Source organism: Hippocampus zosterae, chromosome 14 (genome assembly GCF_025434085.1).
Source record: "Hippocampus zosterae strain Florida chromosome 14, ASM2543408v3, whole genome shotgun sequence".
Classification (NCBI taxonomy): domain Eukaryota; kingdom Metazoa; phylum Chordata; class Actinopteri; order Syngnathiformes; family Syngnathidae; genus Hippocampus; species Hippocampus zosterae.
Genome location: NC_067464.1, coordinates 5,520,777 through 5,542,442, shown reverse-complemented (window position 1 = coordinate 5,542,442; position 21,666 = coordinate 5,520,777). Strand labels below are relative to the sequence as shown.

At 44.6% G+C, this 21,666-nt stretch overlaps 2 protein-coding genes across 10 annotated transcripts in view; one reads left to right on the top strand and one right to left on the bottom strand.

Annotated features, from left to right (window-relative positions):
- Positions 1-5,475, top strand: part of meis2a (Meis homeobox 2a) — a 106,597-nt gene extending 101,122 nt beyond the window's left edge. For 5 of the 9 annotated variants that reach the window (XM_052085384.1, XM_052085387.1, XM_052085386.1 and 2 more), the window contains exon 12: positions 3,708-5,475. In XM_052085384.1, the coding sequence (XP_051941344.1) occupies positions 3,708-4,000 (293 nt within the window). In that variant the 3' untranslated portion in view covers positions 4,001-5,475. The remainder of the gene's footprint in view (positions 1-3,707) is intronic. The other 4 variants (XM_052085389.1, XM_052085390.1, XM_052085391.1 and 1 more) reach the window with 1 other exon arrangement.
- A 12,067-nt stretch (positions 5,476-17,542) lies between these two features.
- Positions 17,543-21,666, bottom strand: part of cdin1 (CDAN1 interacting nuclease 1) — a 58,742-nt gene continuing 54,618 nt past the window's right edge. Inside the window, exon 12 of the mRNA XM_052085426.1 lies at positions 17,543-17,920. Within this exon, the coding sequence (XP_051941386.1) occupies positions 17,785-17,920 (136 nt within the window). The 3' untranslated portion in view covers positions 17,543-17,784. The remainder of the gene's footprint in view (positions 17,921-21,666) is intronic.

The window sequence follows — 21,666 nt, the reverse complement described above, 5'->3', positions numbered from 1 at the left end:
GTCACAAATTCTATATACAGTCAAGCCCTGCGAAGGGATTAGGGAGTAAGTAAAATCCCAGAGTAACTGCTGCCCACCCTATAGATGCAACAAGAGAACCGTCCCCCTCCCCCCCATTAGACAAGGTTATGGCAGAACCGCTCTCTTGAAAATAGTTTTGTGTACCTTTCAGATAGAAGTCACATTGCGCACAACCTCCGCAGCTTGCCCGTGTGTGACATCAGCGAGATCGTGAAAATTGGTTTCAACACAAGGAAGCGAAATTAATAGGTTAATAATAACTAATCACTTGACTGAAAATCAAAAACGTGATGCGCTACAAAAAAAAAAATCAGCCTCAAAAACAAGTTTAGGGACACGCAAGTCATCTCGGATTAAAATGAGCTGGTGACCAGTGTTCTATTTTGTGTTTAATCAAACGAAGGCCTTTGCAAACATCTGCTTTTACTTTGGAAAACAATGCCCGAAGCAGTAAATGAACACATTTCAAAAAAGTTGGTGAGTACAACAAACCCTCTTGTGTTATATTGCTTAATTGTTGTTTAGCTGTTTTTTAAATAACGAAACAATACCAAATAAACAACAACAACAATTTATCTTTTTAACCACTCAGGGCAGGTTGTCAAACTCAATTTTTTTTTGTCGCCGGCCACATGGTAGTTATGGTTTCATTTCGAGGGCTGCACTGCCCGTGAACCCTGAAATATGAATGATCGCCTGATGTGTGCACAACAAATTGAAGAATAACTCGCTTTGAAAGCAGATGCCAGGAAAAACTGTTTGCTCAAATATTATTACTTTTTTTTTTTAATGGGGGAGGTTGGAAACAAGATTATTGCGATTTCTCAACGTTTTGAAAAATCAAGACAGTTTTGCATTTAGGGGTGTCTTAGCGAGAAACGTGAAATCAACGGAGATCGTGTGCTTTGGCGGACCTCATCAAAATGTTTTGGCGGGCTGGATTCCGCCCCTGGGCCTCGAGTTTGACACCTGTGACTTAGGGGGGAAAAAATGGTTTGGTCATACCGTTTCATGCAAAATCAAATTTGATCGATTTGATTAATCGGTGGAATAATCAAGCAAATAATTCATCCATCCGTCCACTTTCCAAGGGTTGCAGGGGGTGCTAGAGCCTATCCCAGCCGTCTTTGAGCAGTAGGCCGGGAAAACCCTGAACCGGTTGCCAACCAATCGCAGGGCACACACAGACGAACAACCATCCGCGCTCACACTCACATCTCGGGACAATTTAGAGTGTTCAATCAGCTTGCCGTGCATGTTTTTGGAATGTGGGAGGAAACCGGAGCACCCGGAGAAAACCCACCCAGGCACGGGGGGGAACCATGCAAACTCCACACAGGAAGGCCGGAATCGAACCCGGTACCTCTGCACTGAGGTCGACACACTTGGCCACCGGGCCTCCCAAGCTAATAATTAATTCTGAAAATACTTGAGAGTAACAGCTCGACTTTCAACACAAAAAGGCAAAGGAAGTGCGTCAATCTCAAAATTCGCCTGCCTACTCAAAACCCATCCGGGTACCTTATAGGCAAGACCGTAAGTCCTTCTTTGGACATTTGGATAATTGAATATGTGGAAAGTTGTCTTACACAGCCAGTGTGAAAGTGTGAAAGGTGCTTTTGAGATGGTTTTATGAGCCTGTAGCCCCCCCCCCCCCCCCCCCACCCTCCACACACACACACACAAGCATCTGATGAAGGTGACCATCCGGGCCCTGGCTAGCCACCGCCACACAGAACTGCTACTGGGCTGACATTTGAAAAATGGAGACATATCACACCCCAAAGAGCGTCCGGGGGAGGAGAGTCGATGGGAGCGGGGGGCAGAGGGGTTTCAGAGGATATTTTATCTTAACACCGAAGCCGTGCGCTGCCCAATGAGCCACAATATAATAGCACTTACCTTGATTAAAAGTCAGTTATAAAAGAAGCCTTTATATGCAAATGGACCGACTGGGTTTTTTTTTTTTTCCAACGGGTCAAAGATGCCATCCCGCCGACAGAGATCATTTCCACTCGTCTCGTTCTCTCTTCTGTTTTGTCCCTCGCTCATGGAGGCGGCGAGCAGGGTGGGGCGGGGAGGTGGGGTCTAGGGTAAGAAAAATCGTGAAGCAATGTTCCCTAAAACAGCCGCACAGCGACATTTGCTCAGGTTGGCTAATTCTTAATACGGGGCCGTATAATTTTGAGACTATTTAATTACGCCGGGGCACTTTTATACGCTTCATGACCAATTACATTAATAGCTTAATGCAGAGGAATATTATTCTCTCTTGATTTGATTACGGCGCCGCACAATATGCTACGGCCGGCGACGACGTAATTACGGCCGGTTGTTGAGCGCGACCACGAGCGAGTGGAGCGAGGGGTTCCGAGCGTCCGGTTTTGTCCGTGCGCAACACTTTTTGTTAATAGCGAAGGGGATTGTTGAGGCGTGGGGGACGGCGAGGGTTTGGGGGTGTCTACTTAATGCAATGACTGCAGCCTCTCGCAGTTTACAGTGTCAAAAAACATCTGCTGGGCCTTTTAACAGGAGCTGCTCCAGGTTATATGGAGGCCAAAGGGGGTACCTCATGCCCATTTATACCCCCCCCCCCCCTCCTCACAGCCCCTCCCTTTCCCCCTGGCCTTGAATGATTTATTTATTTTACGATCCCGGTAGTGAGGTTTTAAGAGAGCTGCGCTCACAAATATGTGCATTTCCAATGATGTGACATGCAACGGTGGGGTATTGGAATATGGGCCAAGCTCTCAGCCAATGAGACCGGTCATTAATCTCACAAACACCCCCCCTACTGGCCCACCTTTCCTCCGCACTGTGTCCTCCTCTTCCCCTCACAAGGGCCCTCCAGTGTCATTTCTTAATTGCAGCGTACTAAGGTGCAGGAATGCAGCGAGCGGGCAAGCTTAGTGACCTTGCGCCGACCTCTCCCTTCCTATTACAGCTTCTAATCCCCCAGGGGTTCACATTACAAAGCGGGCCGGCCCCGCAAACCCAGACCCGGACCCAGAATCGGGCCCCATGGCTCCAGCAGGAGTCCAGCCACCCACCTTACTCCCCCCTCCAGGCCCCCTCCCCGCTTTATGTATTTGAGATTCATGTTGCTCTGTTTACAAGCAAGAATGTAAAAAATCAAAAGCAGGGCCATGAACTTTTTTTTTGACATCAGCAAAAATTCTTGCAGGAGAATTCTTTGAAAACTCAACCCCCCAAAACAGTTTCACTTGGCAATGTCAACATGGGTATGCCGAATAGGACATACCCACAAAAAAGGTCTCAACATCAATGCTGAAAGGAGACAGGAAGTCAGCCATTTTGGTTTGACGCAGTCATTTTCCTCCGGTTGCAAAGACAAATTACTTTTATATATTTTGAAAATTCTCCTCTCAAAGCTCATTTCACTTGGCAAAATGATATTTGGTTGGCATTTCAATCACAATTAAGCCCACAAAAAAAATCTCAAGAACCAGGGCCCAACAGACAGAGGTCATCAACGTGAAATTTTGCAGTTGGCCTATCATGAGTAGACCCACAAAAAAGGTATAAAACCCCCCAGAACACACATGAAGTCTACAGGACTTTTTTGGCTCCCCAAACTCGAGGAAGAAAGGCTGGAATTGTACCTGGGAAAAACTAAAATCCCAAAGAGTGCTGACGTGTTTGTTTGTTTTTTTTCTCTTCGCCAGGTCTGCCAGGCGTGCCGGCCGACTACGTCCCTCAGCGCGGTCCTATGGGCGTGAGCATGGCCCCGGCCCCTTACAGCAACCCCCGTCAGATGACCTCCTACCCCGGCCAGCTGCGTTACGTGCCCCCTCCTTTCCACTCGTACCCCGTCCATCCTCACCACCACCACCACCACGCCATGCCGATGCACGGAGGACCCTCCTCGTCCCCCCCGGGGATGTCTGCGCAGAGACCGCCCTTGCTCACACCCATGGACCCCGCCACTGCAGGAGCGGGCCTGGACATCCACGCCTGACAGTCAGAAGGGAAACTTTTTCCGGCAACTGCCGCGGCCACTTTGGAATTCAAGGAGAAGGAAGAGAAAAAAAAAAGCAGCGAGCGGCGCCATTTTTTTTTTTTGAGAAATTTTTTTAAGAGTAACAATCGAAAAAGCTTTTGGAGCTGAACTGAAGAATTCCAGACAAACTGTGACAACCGCAACTCTTTTTTTTCCTGTTTTTTTTTTCTTTTTTAACATTTGTTACATTTTCACCCAAGCGGAGGACCAAGCTGACTTTGTAAAGTCTTGGGCTTTAAAAAAAAACAAAACTGAAAAACAACTCAAAACACTCTTTTCATGTGGCGCTTCTGAAAAAAAAAAAAGGCAGCGAGAAAGAACCATCATTCTGGAAGACTTTTAAAAATGAAAAAAAACAAACTCCAAGAGTTATAACTACTGTAGTAAAATTTTTAAAAATCTATAGGTAAATAAGTTAAAACTTTTTTGTTTTGATCACGGTTTAAATTTTTTTTAGGGTTTTTTTCTTTTTTTTTTAAGGATTTTTAACCCCTTTTGGAGGACTCGCAGCACAGCACTACGTCAACAAAGAAGAAGATGGAACATCTCAAAAGGCTTCAACAGGGGCCACCAGGTCCTAAGTACCCCCCCACCCCCACCCTACAACCCACCCTCAAGGCATGATGGAAAAGGCTGCTTGACGACAGCCTTGAAGATTTGTCATGCCTTTTTATTTTTAAACTCTAAAGGCTCTTTAATGAATGTTTTTAAAGAAAAAAAAACATTGTTTAAAATTGCCCAAGCACTGGATTGTGTTGGTTTTTATACTTTTTTTTTTCTTCTCCGGGACTCTCATCCTTAAAGAGCCGAGTGAAGGAAGACGCTCCACGGTGTAGAGGGGGAGGAAAAGAGAAAACACACACACACACACATAGGGACACACATGTTGATTGTGCAGCACTGGAGAGAAGCTATCGATGCACCAAAAAAAAAAAAAGAAGAAAAAAAACACTTAAATTATGAACTCAATGTTTTGGGGGGGTTGAAACACCACACACACACACACACACAGGCATAAATTAAAAAAAAAGAAAAGCTGAGAGACTATTGTAACAAACTTCGTACAGAGTTCAAGTCTATTAATTGTTTCCTGTTAGATATTCTATGTGTTTACCTCAATTGAAAAAGAATGTTTTTTTGCTAGTTTCAGATCTGCTGTGGCATTGATATTGTATATGTCCATGAATTCCTTCCTCTTCTGTTCATTTGGTTTGTTTTCATTTTGTTTTGTTTTCTCAGCACGTGTTCCTCACTAGAAGATAAGATGCCGTCTCCCTTCAAAGCTTTGTCAAAAACGTAAAAAAAACAAACAAACAAAAGGTAACAAAAAAAAGAGAGAAAAAAATAACAAAAAAAACTTGTATGAGGACTGTGACGTATTGTTTTAAAAGGTGTTCAGTCACAAAACGCTGTAATAAATATTTCATTTTTGATTTTTGGTAGATTTTTGCCTGATTAACTTGTGTGTTTTTCATCCTATTGCAGCATGTTTTTGTTGTATTTTTTTTTTGAATTTATAAAATGTAGGACTTTTTGCACAGCTCAAGTAATATATTTTCTGACAAAAGAAACCCTTGGTTCTTACATATCAATCATGCTGACATTTTAGTGTGTGCGTGTGCATCAGGCTTGCGGTAGGAAGTAATTTTGACAGAAAAGCTTTATTCAGGACTCAAAACAAGACGAAAACAAAGTGGAAATAAAATGCACTTGTGCTCAGAAGTTTACATACTGCAAGAATGTATCAAATGAGTGCCATTGAAAGAAGTCATGAGTGATCAGGTAAAACGTTTATATTATTTTGGATGAGATTCCAAATGAACAATAAAACATTTCAGCACAACCGTTAAACTAAACATAGAATTAAAGGAAATGATTAGATCATCCGTTAATTAGTTAATATATGCCAGTATTCATTATGATTGGGTGAAAAAAATCAATAGTTGGGGAGAAATCTGTCTCAAGAAACTGATAAACTGTCGGCCTACTGCAATTTTATCTGCAAGATTATCTGTCGTCTTAAAACAATAATCTTTAACACACAAAAACACTGATGTAGTTTGATCAACATTTTCTACATAAAAATGTGTGATGCACGTAAAACGAATAAAATTCCCCCATACCCCCGCCAAAAAAAATAGTACTTGAAAAGAAAATACTCAAATTCTCTTTAAAATACACGATTGATAACATGATGTCGAAGAAAAAAATAAATCTAATATTTGTCGAAAGTGATTCGTTGAAAAGGATCAGTGAAAAAAGTGGAACAAACGAACTGCTCTCGTTGAGGCGTTTGGCAGCGACGTCTGTCGGCCATTTTGATTACTGCGGTGGAGCAGCGTACTGAGCTTCGAAAAGGCCTTTTTCTCTCTCTCTTTCTTTCTTTCTCTCTCTCACTCTTGCTCTCTCTCTCTTTGTCTGTCGCAATTGTGCTCGAGTCGCTCGCGGCTGGTCCGTGCTCGCCCGCATAGTCACGAAGCAGCTCCCCAAACCATTCTCCAACCACCGCGACCACATTAGAAAAACGACTTACTTCCCGTTAATATTGTTGTGGTTATCGTTTTTTTGGTACATGAATCTCATTTACAGCCACATACTTGCACCACCCTAAATATTCATCGAATTTTAGGAAATGCTTTGTGTTAAAACAGAATCAAATGTTTTTGTTTTTTTTTTTTAGTTGACAGACCCATTATTTCCATTTTGAAAAACAAAATTTCAATTGCTTCGTTGCGTGTTGAATTTCAACAATTTAGTGATTTTCATTTGAAGTGTAACTGGAAACTAGTTTTTCACGGGGCATTTTTTCCTGGTAAAAGCGCAACAGAAATGCGCGATGATTGTTTATTTTTTGGAAAATCTGCCATTTAATTTTTATAATCTAAAGGAAAAACAAACAAACCATTTGATATACATATCTAAAAGTAAAACTTATAGCTGTAATAATGCATTTACCTTGAATCAGTTGCTTAATTGTGCTTTTTCTTCCTCTTTTAGGGCCGGTCCAAATGCGGCTGAAATTATACGTTTTTAGGATGATTTGTTGCACGGCGGTTTTCACTGAGTTACTGGCTAAAAGTGTGTCTTTTTGTCCTTATTTCCCCCCGCTTGTACTGTCAATGCATTTTGTCCTTTCGTTGCGCCCCCCACCCCCCACCGACGTGACTCTGTTTTCAAGGAAAAAGGTTAAAAAAATTGAGAAAAGTCGAGATTTTCACATAAATAGTAATAGCTTTTCTTTTTGTCTGGTCTGTTCTCGATGCGACCCCCCATCCCCATCTTCTCCGCCTGCCCCCCTCCCTTGTGGACGAGACAGAAGGTAGATTGCCTGTGTGCTGTTTTCCTTGCGTCCGTGTGTCTTGACAGGGGATGATGGATGATCCGGGCTGAACCAAACAACTCCGCCCCTTCATCTCCTCCCTGTCACACCAAGCCAACGCGCACCCCCCCCCCCCCCCCCATCCCCACCCAACAATGCAACGAAAATCGAAAAGAATAAGAAAGTCCACCACGGTCGAATGCTTGAAACCACATTTCGGCCTTTTATTTCTTGATATTATTTCCACATTTAAGCACCGTAAAGGTGTTTCTATGACGATGTTATGCGGGTCACGGGTGGGGTGTGAATGGGTTTTAGGGGATGGGGGGTGGGAGGGGGGGGCCCGGGAGGAGGAGGAGGAAAAAAAAAAGGTCCGCATTTGGCCTGATCATTTATCAATGTCAGCCACATAATGATTCTCCCCGCAGTCACCCTATTGATGAGGATAATTACATTAGCTCAGAGTGAGTGATCAATAAAAGCCCGCCGAGAAAATGCTTTATTATGGCCAGCCAGCAACAGAACAAGAAGAAAGAAAGAGTCAGAAATAAGAGGAAAAAAAGGGGGGGGGGGGGTATTCGAGCTGCGGAAAATGTGGAGGTTAAAGAATAAAGAACACGATGCATTCAGATTTTTAAAAACATCATGGAAAATTTCTTTGATTGAAATGTTTTGATAGTGGTCATCATTAAATCCTTACATTTATGCATTTCTATTCATATATTTTAAAATGACGAGAAACGTGGTTTTCCCCATCCACAGTTGACAAAAAAAAAGACACGGATTTCGACGAGCTGTATTTTTGTGCAGTTTTAAAAGAACATTTTAGCCGCATTGCCTTGATTATTGGAGCGGAATTTAACAACAAAAAGGACGATGCAGATTTTGCTGCGTTGAATCGTTTTGATTTATTCTTGTCGTTTATTAATTAAAGAATTCATTTATTACATCTCGCAATAATCTATTTCCTCGTAGTAGCACATTTAAGAAAAAAAACAGTTTTGAATGTAATTTGGGCGATTACTATTATGATTCATTTATTCTATTTCACATCAGTTTTTAAACGGGATTAAACGTTACTACAGGTAAACAAATCAAAATACCGCTGCGCTTTTATTTCATGTTTGGCTGCATTTGTATTTATTTAATGGGGGGGGGGGGGGTCAACACTTATTCTCGCGTCTTCATTTTAATATTTAAATGCTGTCACATGACAAAAATCTTGGTCAAATGCGCCAAACATCACTGTGCTTGCTTGTTAGTTTTTGTGATTCTGATTGGTTTATTTATTTTTGGGGTGGGGGGGGGGTATTATTTATTTGAACTTGTTTGACGCTTGCATGCGGGACTGATGGCTTCTCTCTTCGTTCACACTTGAGCAAGCGCTTGTCTCCTTAAAAATGACCGACACTCACACTCACCCCTTTTCTCCTTAAATAAAACACACACGGCACTCAAACAAATCGCCATGACCCAAGAAACGAAAAAAAAAAGGAAATATAATTAGTCGCATTAGAGGAGCCGCGGGGCGGCTTGAAGAAGGCGCTGTTGACCACTTGGAGGACAGAAGTAAAAAAAAAAAAAAAAAATGAGGCCTTGAGACATCTAAGTCGTCCTTTTCGATCATTTAAGATTGAATTAAGAAAGCCTACAGGCCATAACAGCGAATATTAATTTTCACATTTCACATTTTGGCCTGGAGGTCGTTTGACCGCCGCTTGCACTGGGAAGAAGAAAAAAATAAAACAAACCAAAAAAAATCACATTGCTTAGTGATCTTTTTTTTAGGCCGCAAACATTCATAGCCATTCCAGTCTTGATGAATTCAATTTTACAGTTTAAAAGCTTCAAAAATACAAAAAAAAAAGCCGTGATAAGAGCGACGTGGTGTCGCCTTGATTAATTAATATGCACCTCATTAATTAAACGCCGCAAATAGCGACCCCTACAGTAGGCCGAAGGAAATATTTGTGAGGCCATTCACATTCATGGGAGCCACAATCGATCAGGATGGATCAGGCTGTGAAACATTTATTTACCAATTTATTTATTTATGATTATTACTACTACTAATAATAATAATATATTGAATGTTGAACATCACGTGACATCCTAAATAAGAATCTCAAAAAACTGCAACAATCGTAACATCAATAGAATACGATTTGATTCTCGAATACATTTAGACATTACATTTATATATTGCTTATTATTATTATTATTATTCGTTTAAGTAAAAAGGCAACGCGGTGAAAAGTGGCGAGCATGTCTGCTCTGAGTTTCGGCGTTCGATTCAGCCTTCCTTTGCGGAGGTACGCGGGGGGGAGGTGCTTGCGTGTACTTCGTTTAACCAACTCGTTCCTTTTTTTTTTTTTTTTTGGGAACCACAGTGGATGATGACAAAATGTTCGAAAAGAAGTAAATAAAGATTAAGATGAAGATCTTATATTGGGGGCATCTCGGAGGGTGTGGGGGGGGGGGGGGGATCTCGGACAGCAACGTCATGGAGGAAGGTGAGAACAGGTTGATGGAGACAAAGAACGTCGGTTCTGATGTATAAAACTAAGTAGGAATTGTTACATCTGTGTGTTAACTACAAATCAACCCTGAGTAAAAACAAATACAAGACTGCTTCCAAAACCAATGATAAGATAAGATAAGATAAGATAAGATAAGATAAGATAAGATAAGGGCGGCCCGGTAGTCCAGTGGTTAGCACGTCGGCTTCACAGTGCAGAGGTACTGGGTTCGATTCCAGCTCCGGCCTCCCTGTGTGGAGTTTGCATGTTCTCCCTGGGCCTGCGTGGGTTTTCTCCGGGTGCTCCGGTTTCCTCCCACATTCCAAAAATATGCATGACAGGCTGATTGAACACTCTAAATTGTCCCTAGGTGTGAGTGTGAGCGTGGATGGTTGTTTGTCTCTGTGTGCCCTGTGATTGGCTGGCAACCGATTCAGGGTGTCCCCCGCCTACTGCCCGGAGACAGCTGGGATAGGCTCCAGCACCCCCCGCGACCCTAGTGAGGATCAAGCGGTACGGAAGATGAATGAATGAATGAAGATAAGATAAGATAAGAAAACCTTTATTAGTCTAGCAATGGAGAAATTCCCGATTCACAGCAAAGTTATGAAAGAAAGGAAAGGAAGAAGTAGAACAACAAAATATAGGAGCTTTCCTGAGGTTTCATTGCTCCGCTACTGTTTGCTAGTCTTGTGCCCAAATAAGCGATGGACATGTTTTTATTCATATCTCCTGCCTCTGACAAGATGGGGCCAAAGAGCGGCGATTTTTTTTTTCGCAGGTCATTTTCCTCTGTCAGGGCATACTGACAGCTTTAACAAACATGACAAATGTTTTTGTTTTGAATTAAAACCGTTCTACTTTCCTAGTCTTGTGAACACAAATATTTTGTCTGTCAACCAAGCACAGAGTCGAAATATTATTTTACTTTAAGTACACTCTCCCTTTTTCAAGTGGCACACAAAATGTTGGCAAGGCCCGGTTGATCCCGGTTAGCAGTCAGAAGCCGCGCTAATGAAGGGCACCAACAGTTTTTGGCATCACTACAGCTGCTGCTTGTAAAGAGTAGCAATGGAAGGGTGGGTACATGGTGGGAGTGGCTTGTTTTTATCTCCAGCAGACAATAAATACACCGTGTCCAACTTCAGCGACATCAACATTCGCAGCGATAATGACAGGCAACCGGCCTCATATCTTATCTTTGAGCCAGGTAGCGGAGTACCTGCGGGGGTGGAGGGAGGTTAACCGTAGCAATAACCAGCCAATGGGAAGCCTCTCTGGTCTGACTCTGCAAGTTAATGGAGAACGCCACTGGAGACGGGAAGTCGTCGGAAAAGTGAAAAGCACTTTATGGCACACCTGAATGCCCCGGCGTTGGGTTTCCCGTCCCACTCCCAGTGGGAGAAGCCCATTACGGGGCCGTAACACAGGGTGATTGCAAGCAGGGCGACGGAGCTCAAGTGATGTGAGTGACAACATCACGTCCCGCCATTCATTAGGTGACCCGAGGGGGATCCCTGCGGGACGTTCTGAGGTTACACTGAAGAACCGGACATGGTCCACATAAGACTTTCTCAAGGTGTAAGAGTTCACAGTAAGGATGGGCTTTGGGGGGGGGGGAAGAACATCCAGTTTGTTCATTTTTAATTGGAGAAAAGTGCATTTTATAAATACTCGGGACCACTTTGGTGCAGAGGCTGGGTGAAGTCATGCTGGCTTTACTGACCTTGCTAGACTCGCAGCAACTTTGCTCGTCAGGCTAAACTGGCGAACAAATTCAATATGCTACAGTATCTCACTCAACCTTGGCAAACTTGTTAGTGCGGGTAAACTCATGCCAACCCAACCATTTTGGGTAAACTCGTGCTTATTCCACTTCCTTGGATAGACTTTCATACATTCCGTAGCCTTGGTAAACTTGGTAAGCAACTAACGTACCTTGCCTGGGAAAATTTGAGCTAACTTAATTAAATAGGCAGTGCAAACTCGCACTAACTTTGCTCCCAAGGGTAAATTCTTGCAATCGTTGCCAACTTATGGAAACGGGTGCAACTTCACCAGCCTGGGTGAACTCATGCTAACTTTGCTAGCCCAGAAAATTCTTTCTGAATGTTCTGAACTCCCATTTCCATGTGAATGTTTTATCTAGTAGTATTGTACAATAGAGTGGATGTCATTTTACTTCTTTAGACAGCAAACTAGGAGAGGCGGAATGGACAGCATGCGCTGGTTGGAGTAAGAGCGCTCCATTTTGCGTCATTGCTTCCAGATGCGACTAATCGACCATCATTCACACAATCGACAGAATTTGGAACGATCAAGGTTGCCGACGTCGTAACCAGCAGTGCGTTGCGACATGACATCATCAAGCCTCTAAAATTGAAACCAAATTTATCCCTCGAGGGCTGAAGTCCGATAAGTCACTAGCGGTTGACGGCGTGTTTGGACACGAAGGGGTATATTTACCTGCTGGCAGCAAGTCAAGGACGATGCAGCTGCAAAGTGTTTTGGGGGCAATGAAAAAGAATGAAAAAAAAAAGACAAATGGGTCACATGACATGACAAACACAAACCAGGTCAGTTTCTTCACATTTTTTTTCAATCTTACACCAAACTACTTGCCGGTAATATAGGTCATTACAGAACTGGAGATATGTTCTGATTCCTCCCGTGAAATTTGAAATCTGTGTACAAAACAAACTGACATTCACAAGTCTAAAGAAAACTCCACGCGGTGTGATTTACCGCTAGCTTCCAACTTCAACGAGTTACGACTCTGTAGTGGTTCAGCACACTTTTCTGGAGTATATTGCCAATCCCTGTTCCAGGTAACTGTCAAAATTGCCATACCTGTGGAAGCTGTTCCTGTTCCCTCCCTTTGGCCCCTCGCTGTGATCAGGAGATGACACTTTTTTTTTTTGGTCGCTCCTGTCACCGACCAAATGCCACACAAAATGGGATTGCGAAGCAGGGGATTTCGGTGACCTTTCCAGTGGTCTGCGCTAAAACATGCTGCCTTCATACAGACCGTCACCCCTGTTGTTCATGCCGGCACAAGACTCCGAGCGCCGTTTTCCGCAACATTGTCGTTATTTTACTTCCTGGAGACTCAAATGGCAGAGCAACGGCCCTGTCGCGTAATTAGCGCGACATGTCCGTCATCTTTGTGTCATGTGCCAGCTGACCTTCATGTCGTTTGAAAATAGTTCATCTTGAACGTAACTTGGAATATGACATGTTATTCGCGAGCACATTGTTTATGTGCTTCCACAGAAGTGGACAAGCCTTCCAGGCTGACCCGCATCCCCGCGTCATTGTCGTTCATTTCCCCGTCAAACATGCCATCATGCCTCCTTCCTGTCAGTCAAACCCGGCCTCTCTCAATCCCTCGGTTCGTGTTCTCATGCTCCATTGTTGTTTTAAATAACATCTGATTAGCAGGCACAGCTTCCTAAAAATAAAAATGAGCTCTCTCGTCATATCTGCTCGAGAGTCTGTTTTTTTCCACCCTTGATCCAGCTCCCCCCCCACCCCCATTTTTTTTTCATGTTTTAAAACAGTTCCGCTGGCTTTTCCAACAAAACTTTTATTTATTTCCACCCTGTGATATCTTCCTGGCCAGAGAGGATCACCGACTAAAAGCTCCAGAGCTGCCCGGGGCAAAAACAGAGTGGCGTTCTCTGCACATAAATAACAGAAGCGTGGAGGAAGTCTGTGTGGTAGTCTGCTGCAGGAATGAAACCTTTGCCTCAGTCTGTCTGAATCTCGAAGGGCCATTCAGACGTTTGCTCGAAGGACACATTAAAAAAACAACAGAACACGAACCCAAGATGGACATCTGAGCGGCTCCGCGGTGGATACTGGAACAACGCCATCCGGTCTCCGGAGAATTTTAGTAGGAAACTTGACTAAATATGAAGCGTTACATTACGCTCAATTTTGCTGGAATACAGTTGCTGTATAAGACATTAAAGTGCTATTGCGAACCGCTTTCCAAACGTGGTGGACGTGAAAAGTAAATCATGGCAGAAATGTTTTATGGTCAAAATATGAAGCCATTTAGGGTGAGATCATTACTTTCGTTTTCAAGTCATGGTAAAATTAGGGTCTAGTGAGAGCTTACATACAATTTGACGGGGGAAAAATAGTTAATACTTGTGAATTAAAGAAACTAACGAAAAACAAACCAAAAAAAAAAAGTCCTACACAATGGCTAGCTAGGCGCTAGCTAAATAGATAGCTAGCGCCATAAATGTGACATGGCTTCGTGTAATTTGACGGGGGAAAAAATAGTTGATACTTGTGAATTAAAAAAAACTAACGAAAAACAACCCCAAAAAAATGTCCTACACAATGGCTAGCTAGGCGCTAGCTAAATAGATAGCTAGCGCCATAAATGTGACATGGCTTCGTATAATTTGACGGGGGAAAAAATAGTTGATACTTGTGAATTAAAAAAAACTAACGAAAAACAACCCCAAAAAAATGTCCTACACAATGGCTAGCTAGACGCTAGCTAAATAGATAGCTAGCGCCATAATTGTGACATGGCTTCGTGTATACTGACAGCCAACAAACTGCTAGTTATTTGGGATACTGTACTAGTTATAGTACAGCATCAAAAATGTTGAAATATAATTTTAATGCTACACACGAATACAAAATGACAACATTGGTCTGGCAAAGTCTCATTTGAATACTTTGCTATTCATTAGCGTCACTTCAAACGTTCAAGTCCAAAGTGGATGTCAACAAAGTGCCCTTGTTTCTATGACAAATGATTAGTCTGCAGCGATATTTTTGTTCTATATTTGTTCTCACGTGGTGGAGTCCGTCCAGCTGCCATGACTTTGAAGTAGGCTTTGGAGAGGCACGATTTAGCCGGCATTGTGTGCACAAAGCTAATTTATAGGGGCTGACCCTGACTCCTCTTTTGTGCCACAGCCATCTTGGAAAACAATGGCAGGAAGGCTCGAAACTTGAGAGGAACTGATTCTGCTGTTTTTTTTCTTTTTTTCCCTCTGTCTCTTTCTGCTCTTATTCAGCTGAGAATTTTCCCCCAGCGAGTAAAATAGCCCTGTTTTTGTGTCCAACAGGAGCCATAAAGTGATGCCTAAGCATTCCATAGGCAGGCAATAGGGTTGAGTTTAACTGGACACATGGGGACAGTTGTTTTGTTGAGGAGGAGGTGAGGGAGCGGGCGAGGGGAGGCGGGGAAGTCACGGCCGCCTGCTGACCCAGCAGTGACCCGCCGGCCTCCTGGTGGAGGGATCAAGGCCTGGATGGGAGCCGGCTAAGGGTTAGAGGTTTAAGGGTAACAAATCAAGCAACACCTCGCCGGCATTCAAGCGTGAATAGCGGGTCTTTTTGGACCGTGCGAGTGCATAGAACAAATATAGAAATGCTTATTTTTATTCTCTGCCACGGAGACGGCTTCCGTTTTGGAAGTGAAATAGATTAAGGACAAGAGTGGGGTGGGGGAGTGCACAGGTCTTAAGGAGCCAATCTTTTTACATCCGGAACACGGTGACGTTACTCTTTCAGTTGGGAAGTGTACAGTATTTCCAAATTCGATCACAACGGAGACATGTGCTTGGAGTCATTCATTCATTCATCTTCCGTACCGCTTGATCCTCACTAGGGTCGCGGGGGGTGCTGGGCCAGCCGTCTCCGGGCAGTAGGCGGGGGACACCCTGAATCGGTTGCCAGCCAATATACAAAATTTGACACACCCCTTTTGTTTAATTACGAGGTGTTTGTTGTTGATACCAAATATCCATCCATCCATCCATTTTCTGAACCGCTTAATCCTCACTAGGGTCGCGGGGGGTGCTGGAGCCTATCCCAGCCGTCTTCGGGCAGTAGGCGGGGGACACCCTGGATCAGTTGCCAGCCAATCGCAGGGCACACAGAGACGAACAACCATCCACGCTCAGAATCACACCTAGGGACAATTTAGAGCGTCCAATCAGCCTGCCATGCATGTTTTTGGAATGTGGGAGGAAACCGGAGCACCCGGAGAAAACCCACGCAGAACATGCAAACTCCACACAGGGAGGCCGGAGCTGGAATCGAACCCGGTACCTCTGCACTGTGAAGCCGACGTGCTAACCACTGGGCTACCGGGCCGCCCCCATATACCAAATATCATTTCAACTTTTTCCTCGATATTAATAGGGGAAGTAAAAATAGTCTACAGGTGGTGGGCATCAAGCTTTTGGGCTGTTTCTCAAACGCTTAGTCAAGTGAAGTGAATTATATATAGTTGGAAAATGTGCAAAACTTGTGGGGAAAAAACGTGATTAATATGTCATGAAAATGCAACTGGAACATCTGAAACTTATTTGGAGTTAATCAAGTTAAATGGTGGCAGGTGAGTGCGGATAATCATTTAACGTGGGTTCGAACGTAATGCTTAACTATAGTATAGAGCCACAGCCAGGTTACTGTAACGGGTGTGCTCACTTGTGCAACCACTTCTGTATAAATCCCACATATGATCTAATAAATGACATCTCGTAGTGAAGTTCTGTTGCTCTCTTTGTACTTGTGATGCTCGTTTGTCAATGTTACCACGAAGCGAGTCGACGGTGCCAAAAAGTGTCAAGCGTGTGGCAGCCTCGTCAAACATGAATCATGCTTTTTCAGGTCATTCCGGAAAACTTCTAAAAACGCCAACTGCCCGATTGGCGATGCATATCTGTGTCTAGAGTCAACTTTATGGTCATCTTTTTCAATTTTACAGGGCTCCACTTGTGTTTCTGTCATTAGCAGCGGCTCGTAAAAAAAAAAAAAGAAAAAAAAATTGGGAGTCGTAAAGATGCGCTGTCAAACGGTCGCCGAAATTCCCATAAAGTTCAGGTGTTCCCGTGTACCTGTGAACGCTCACACAGAAGCAAAAGGAAGCTCATCAAAAAGTCGACAGACACATTTTCTTCCTCCTTTGGGCAATTTCAGGATATCTGGCGTGCTGAACGTTAGCCAACATCTGCCCCTTTAAATGCTCTGTTGAAGCCATTTTTTGAAAGACACTCGGTGATGATTCGGTTTCTCCGCTAAGCAGAAAATGACAAACATTCATTGGTTCAAATATGAAAATGTTTTTCATGACTTTTCCTTTGGGGTCATTGACAGTCTTTCGGTTCTGGAATTCCAATCGCAGAAAACCAGCAATTGTGGATTTGAAAGACATTTTAATAAGCTGCTCAAATTCTAAGATGCATCGCAAGACAGATGTGGAACACGAAAGCATATCCAGTTCATAAATCAGACGCAGAAACAGTCCAGAAGATGAATTCATCGAAATCTCGCGAGGAACTTGATAACAGGGAAGAAAAAGGGTCACAGCGAGGCCGCGGCCTTAATCAGCCACCATTCTGCTCTCCCGCTTGGAGAGGGCACTGAGTGACGCAGGTGAGAGAGCCAGGCGTCCAACCAGCGCTCCCCCTCCCCGCCCCGCCAAGAACCGCACCTCGCTTATCTACTTACGGAACGGAAGAGGAAGGTGTGACAAAGGCCAGGACTCTGGGCTGTGATAAGGAAAGGCCTCGTGTCCGAGCTCTGGTGCTCCATCACACCACGCCGTCCTTTTGAGAAAGGCCAACCGGGGGCCACCAGTTGACCAGGAACCGGGGCACCTCTTCAATGTGGATTTTTTTTGGGGGCGCCTATTTGTACTTTGTAGCAAAAGCCAAGCAGCCAGGAAAGTCGCGGCAGACGGAGAGTGAGGGTCAAGCGGAGTTCAGGGCGGCAGAGGTTTTCCACTCCCAAGCAGGAAAGCTAAATTACTTCCGGATTTCGGCGTTTCTGTTCCTACCCTTCCTGCGCCGCCATCCTCGACAATCGTTCCTCCCAACGTCGCCACCAAATTTATGTCCTCGCCCTTTTGCCCGCGACTGGCCTCGTCAGTCCTGCTGGGCGGTCCGTCCGAGGACGACGATGTCCGTCGGGAAGCAGTCTTTGAGTAGGATGCCTCGGTCCCTCTGGCAGTCCAGCTCACCTATGAAACCGTACCAGTAGATAACAAGTCCCGGTCCGAATCTGAGGTAGACACAAAGAAAAATAGAGGAGAAAGGATGCTTAGTAGCAAAAGGACGTTAAAAAGAGGAAATTAGAGAATTATGACGTACAGCATAATTACGTCTAAAGAGATATAAAAAGATACACGGCCAGCGAGTCGGATCCGTCAAAAATAAGGTCGCAGTCTTTGATCGCCGTCCAGAAAACTCAAAGCAAAAAAATCTCGTTGTCTGGCACGATTTCTTGAACAGGGTGATAGATGCTTCATCACGTGACAATGGCAGGGAAATAACAATAATATGCAAAATAACAAAGCGCCACCAAGGCCTCCGGAAGCTGTCATCGGACATTTTTGCTGCGGTTTCTCGGGCTCCGTCGCCGCTCCTGCTGAGGGTCGAAGAAGCTCTTCACCGGGTACACATCTCTAGGACGACCCCAAAAAGGACCGCTATAAACCATCTTTCAAGCGCTTTATTACAATACAATACAATACATGCTGATTTATATAGCGCTTTCACAACAGCGGCAGCTGTAACAAAGCACTTTACAAAACAGTTAACATAAAGTAAAATAATAAACACAACACATAGCATAAAACACGGACAGTCGTGCAGTCCTAACCACTTTTCCGTCACACGCTTTGTTGTTTGAAGCAGTTTGAGATGAAAGAGGAGAGAATCAAAGTGTCCTTTAACCAGTGGATCAGAGACGTCATGCTCAAAATGTGCACACGTCGGCTACAAGCTAAGTTTCAAAGTCAACAAGAAGCTGTAGCATCCATTGACGAAAAAAGAGATTGGTTCACTTCTCCTGTCCCATGGAAATCCATTTCAATTCCAAGCGGCGACTCACGGTTCCAAATACGCATCGGCGCTCTTCGCCAACGCTCCTCTCTCCTCATCCTCAACCTCAGCGGCCATCCATCCAGCCGCACCAAGGCCAATTTTCCAACAGCGCCGACATAGCCACTGAACAAATCGGGGTTGTGAAAAATGCTGCCCATTACTGGCGCAAAAAACACAAGCGCCCCAGGTCTGTCCGGCATCGACAGTCAAAGGCGCCGACATTCCTCCCAATCAAAATCTGTGCTGGTACAGGCGTGCTGCCGAGAAGGCGCAACCACCAAGCACAGATACTGCTCCTTTGACGAATGTCGTGGCCAAAAAGCGCTGAAAACAGTCCATATCGGGTCCACACAATGAAAAGCTTTATTGCACCCCGAAGAATCACCGGCGGACTATCTGCCTCTCATTCTCTTTGAACGCCGGCCGCCCACGCGTGAAGACGTGTCACAGTTGAACTGTAAACCGCGAGCAACCTTCCTTCGCCGTGCCCGCGCGAAAAAGCAGGAGTCCTCAGTCCGCGCTGACAGCGCGGCCGTCCCAGACGCCGTTGACAGTTAACACCGTTGCGAGCCCCCACCACCCCCCGCGGGGACTCGGACAGGAAGCGGGCAAAAAAAAAAAGGGCCACATGGCGCTGCGCGAGTTCAGCGGCGAGGTAAAGTACATAAAAACTTCATCTGGGGCCAAATTCATGTTGAATTACAGCCTCCCGAACGCGCTCCCTACGGTGTGGTTTTAATATCAACTTTGGGAATCTTTTCTATGATTATGATTTACAAGCCCTCAAAAGACACCTACGCGGTTGACCTTTACAACTTCAACAGCATATTGTAATAGCATATATTTAAAAAAAAATTAAAAATAACAGCCTGCCGTCCGAGCACATGTGACAGCTTGCGTATCGGCGTACAGCCCGGTGCCATTTCGACGAGGCCTTGAGCCGTATTCTCCTTACGGATGCATAAAAAAACAAAAAAAAACGTCAGGGCATAAGCACGCGGCGGCGTTCTCATTTCCCCGAGAGGCCCGAACAGCAGTGCGCGCTCCTGTCCTGCGCCCCATCCCCGCATTCTAAACTTTTTACTGCGGCTGATTTATGGCGCTGTATCTATGGGCGAGCAGGCCCCGGAGAAAGCCCGCAGATGCACACGCCGCAAGTTCACCGCAATGTCACACGCATACCTCAGCCTCTCAGCGGCGCGGACCCAAGTAGCCCCGCCGATTCCGCGGCGGACGTGTTGCCGTCCGCCGGGGTCTTAATATGGAAATGTTATGGAGACGTAACGTAAACATTTACAAGAGATGACTTTTGTAAAGGGGGTTTCTTATTTTATTCAGCTGCTGTGCTGTACGTAAGGCCCAAGGTGCGGGGGGTGTAGGGGGGGGGGGGCAAAGAGGGAAAGGGGGGGCGAAGGGAAAGGTTAAAACTCTACATCAACAGATAAGACGGCGCGGGACGATACATCACGTACCGAGCCTGTCAAGGGGAGGGCGAGCACAAATTGAAAGGCGCAAAATTATCAACACCGGGGGAGCCGTGTCACCGAGGCCTTTCCATACGCTCAAAGAAAAATAAATGGACTTTGAATTATGCTCCGAATGAATCCTACTGGGATGCTGAGGGAAGAAGCAGACACTGGGGATTGAAACAACAACAACACCAGCGAGCGGGGAACGGAGTGGTCGGGGTTGGGAGGGGGGGGGGGGAGTCACGGGCGAGCGAGAAGTCAGCACGATGAGATTGGAACTCAGGAAAAAAAAAGCTGAATCACAAACCAAGTGTTGCAAAAGTACACGATATCGAAAGAGACTTGTTCTCACGAGAATTTGGCAGGCTGCTTACAAACTTTTCAAAACTTGGTTGTCAGGATCCAAAAAAGGGCTCCGTTTTTATTTGCTAGTCGATTTTTCACAGAACATTGAAAGGTACTTTTGGCTACCTTGCGGTATAGAAACAAAAGCAGCGACTTTTCTTCAGAGAAGAAGAAGAGCTTGGCGCCGTATTGGGTGACATCTTTGACCATTTTTGCAATCTTACAAAAAAGAAAAAGCACAGCGGAGAGAAGACAGGAATTCGGCCTGGTAATGATTTGGGATTCTAAGAATGACAAATAGTGATTTCTTCTCATCATGTGAGCACAGTTTGAGAGTAGAGGGAAACAAAAATACGGTCACTGTAGGACACATTTTTTGGTGAATGTTAATGAAAGAGTGAATTATCGTTCATATGTGTGGACGTGGCATTTTTTTAAATGAGGGTGGCAGGATCAGCGTGGGAGTCGGGCACAATAAGATTCATGACCTTCTCGCTACTCATCCTTCATGTAGCCACCGAAATGAGAAATGTAATTCAGTCCAACTGCAGGCGATTGGAAGATTTTACAAAGCTACGCTGCGGTCCTCACCGCAAATGTGCTCTTCCCTTCACATCAAACGCTTTTGTCCAATCTGGCGCCGCCGTAGTGAACTATGATGGACACACAAAAGTTCACTCAAATTGCGAAATTCGGCGGAGAGAAATGACAAAGCTAGAAAGAAGCAATGGATTGTCCAAAACATCAAAATTGGGCGACCAGTTTAAAAAAAAAAACACACAAAAAATACATCACCCTCATAGCACACAGACTTATTTCAAATAAATCCTGAAGCAATAATTTTGGTAGCCGGAGCCTCCACCTGAGCCCTCGCCACAAAGGCGTCTTTGTTTTCGGCATCCATACATCAGGCAAGGGAGGAAGCGCTGCCAAACATTAGAGCTTAAACCTTTTTTTTTTTTTTTTTTTTTTGCGGGATGAAAATCAAGTCAGTTCCTTCAAATAAATGGGAGAATTGAATGGGAACTATTGAGGTACCGGAGGATGTTGAGAACGTGGCGGAATGTCATTGCTGTGAAGCTAATTGTTTCAACTGTGTCAATTTGGA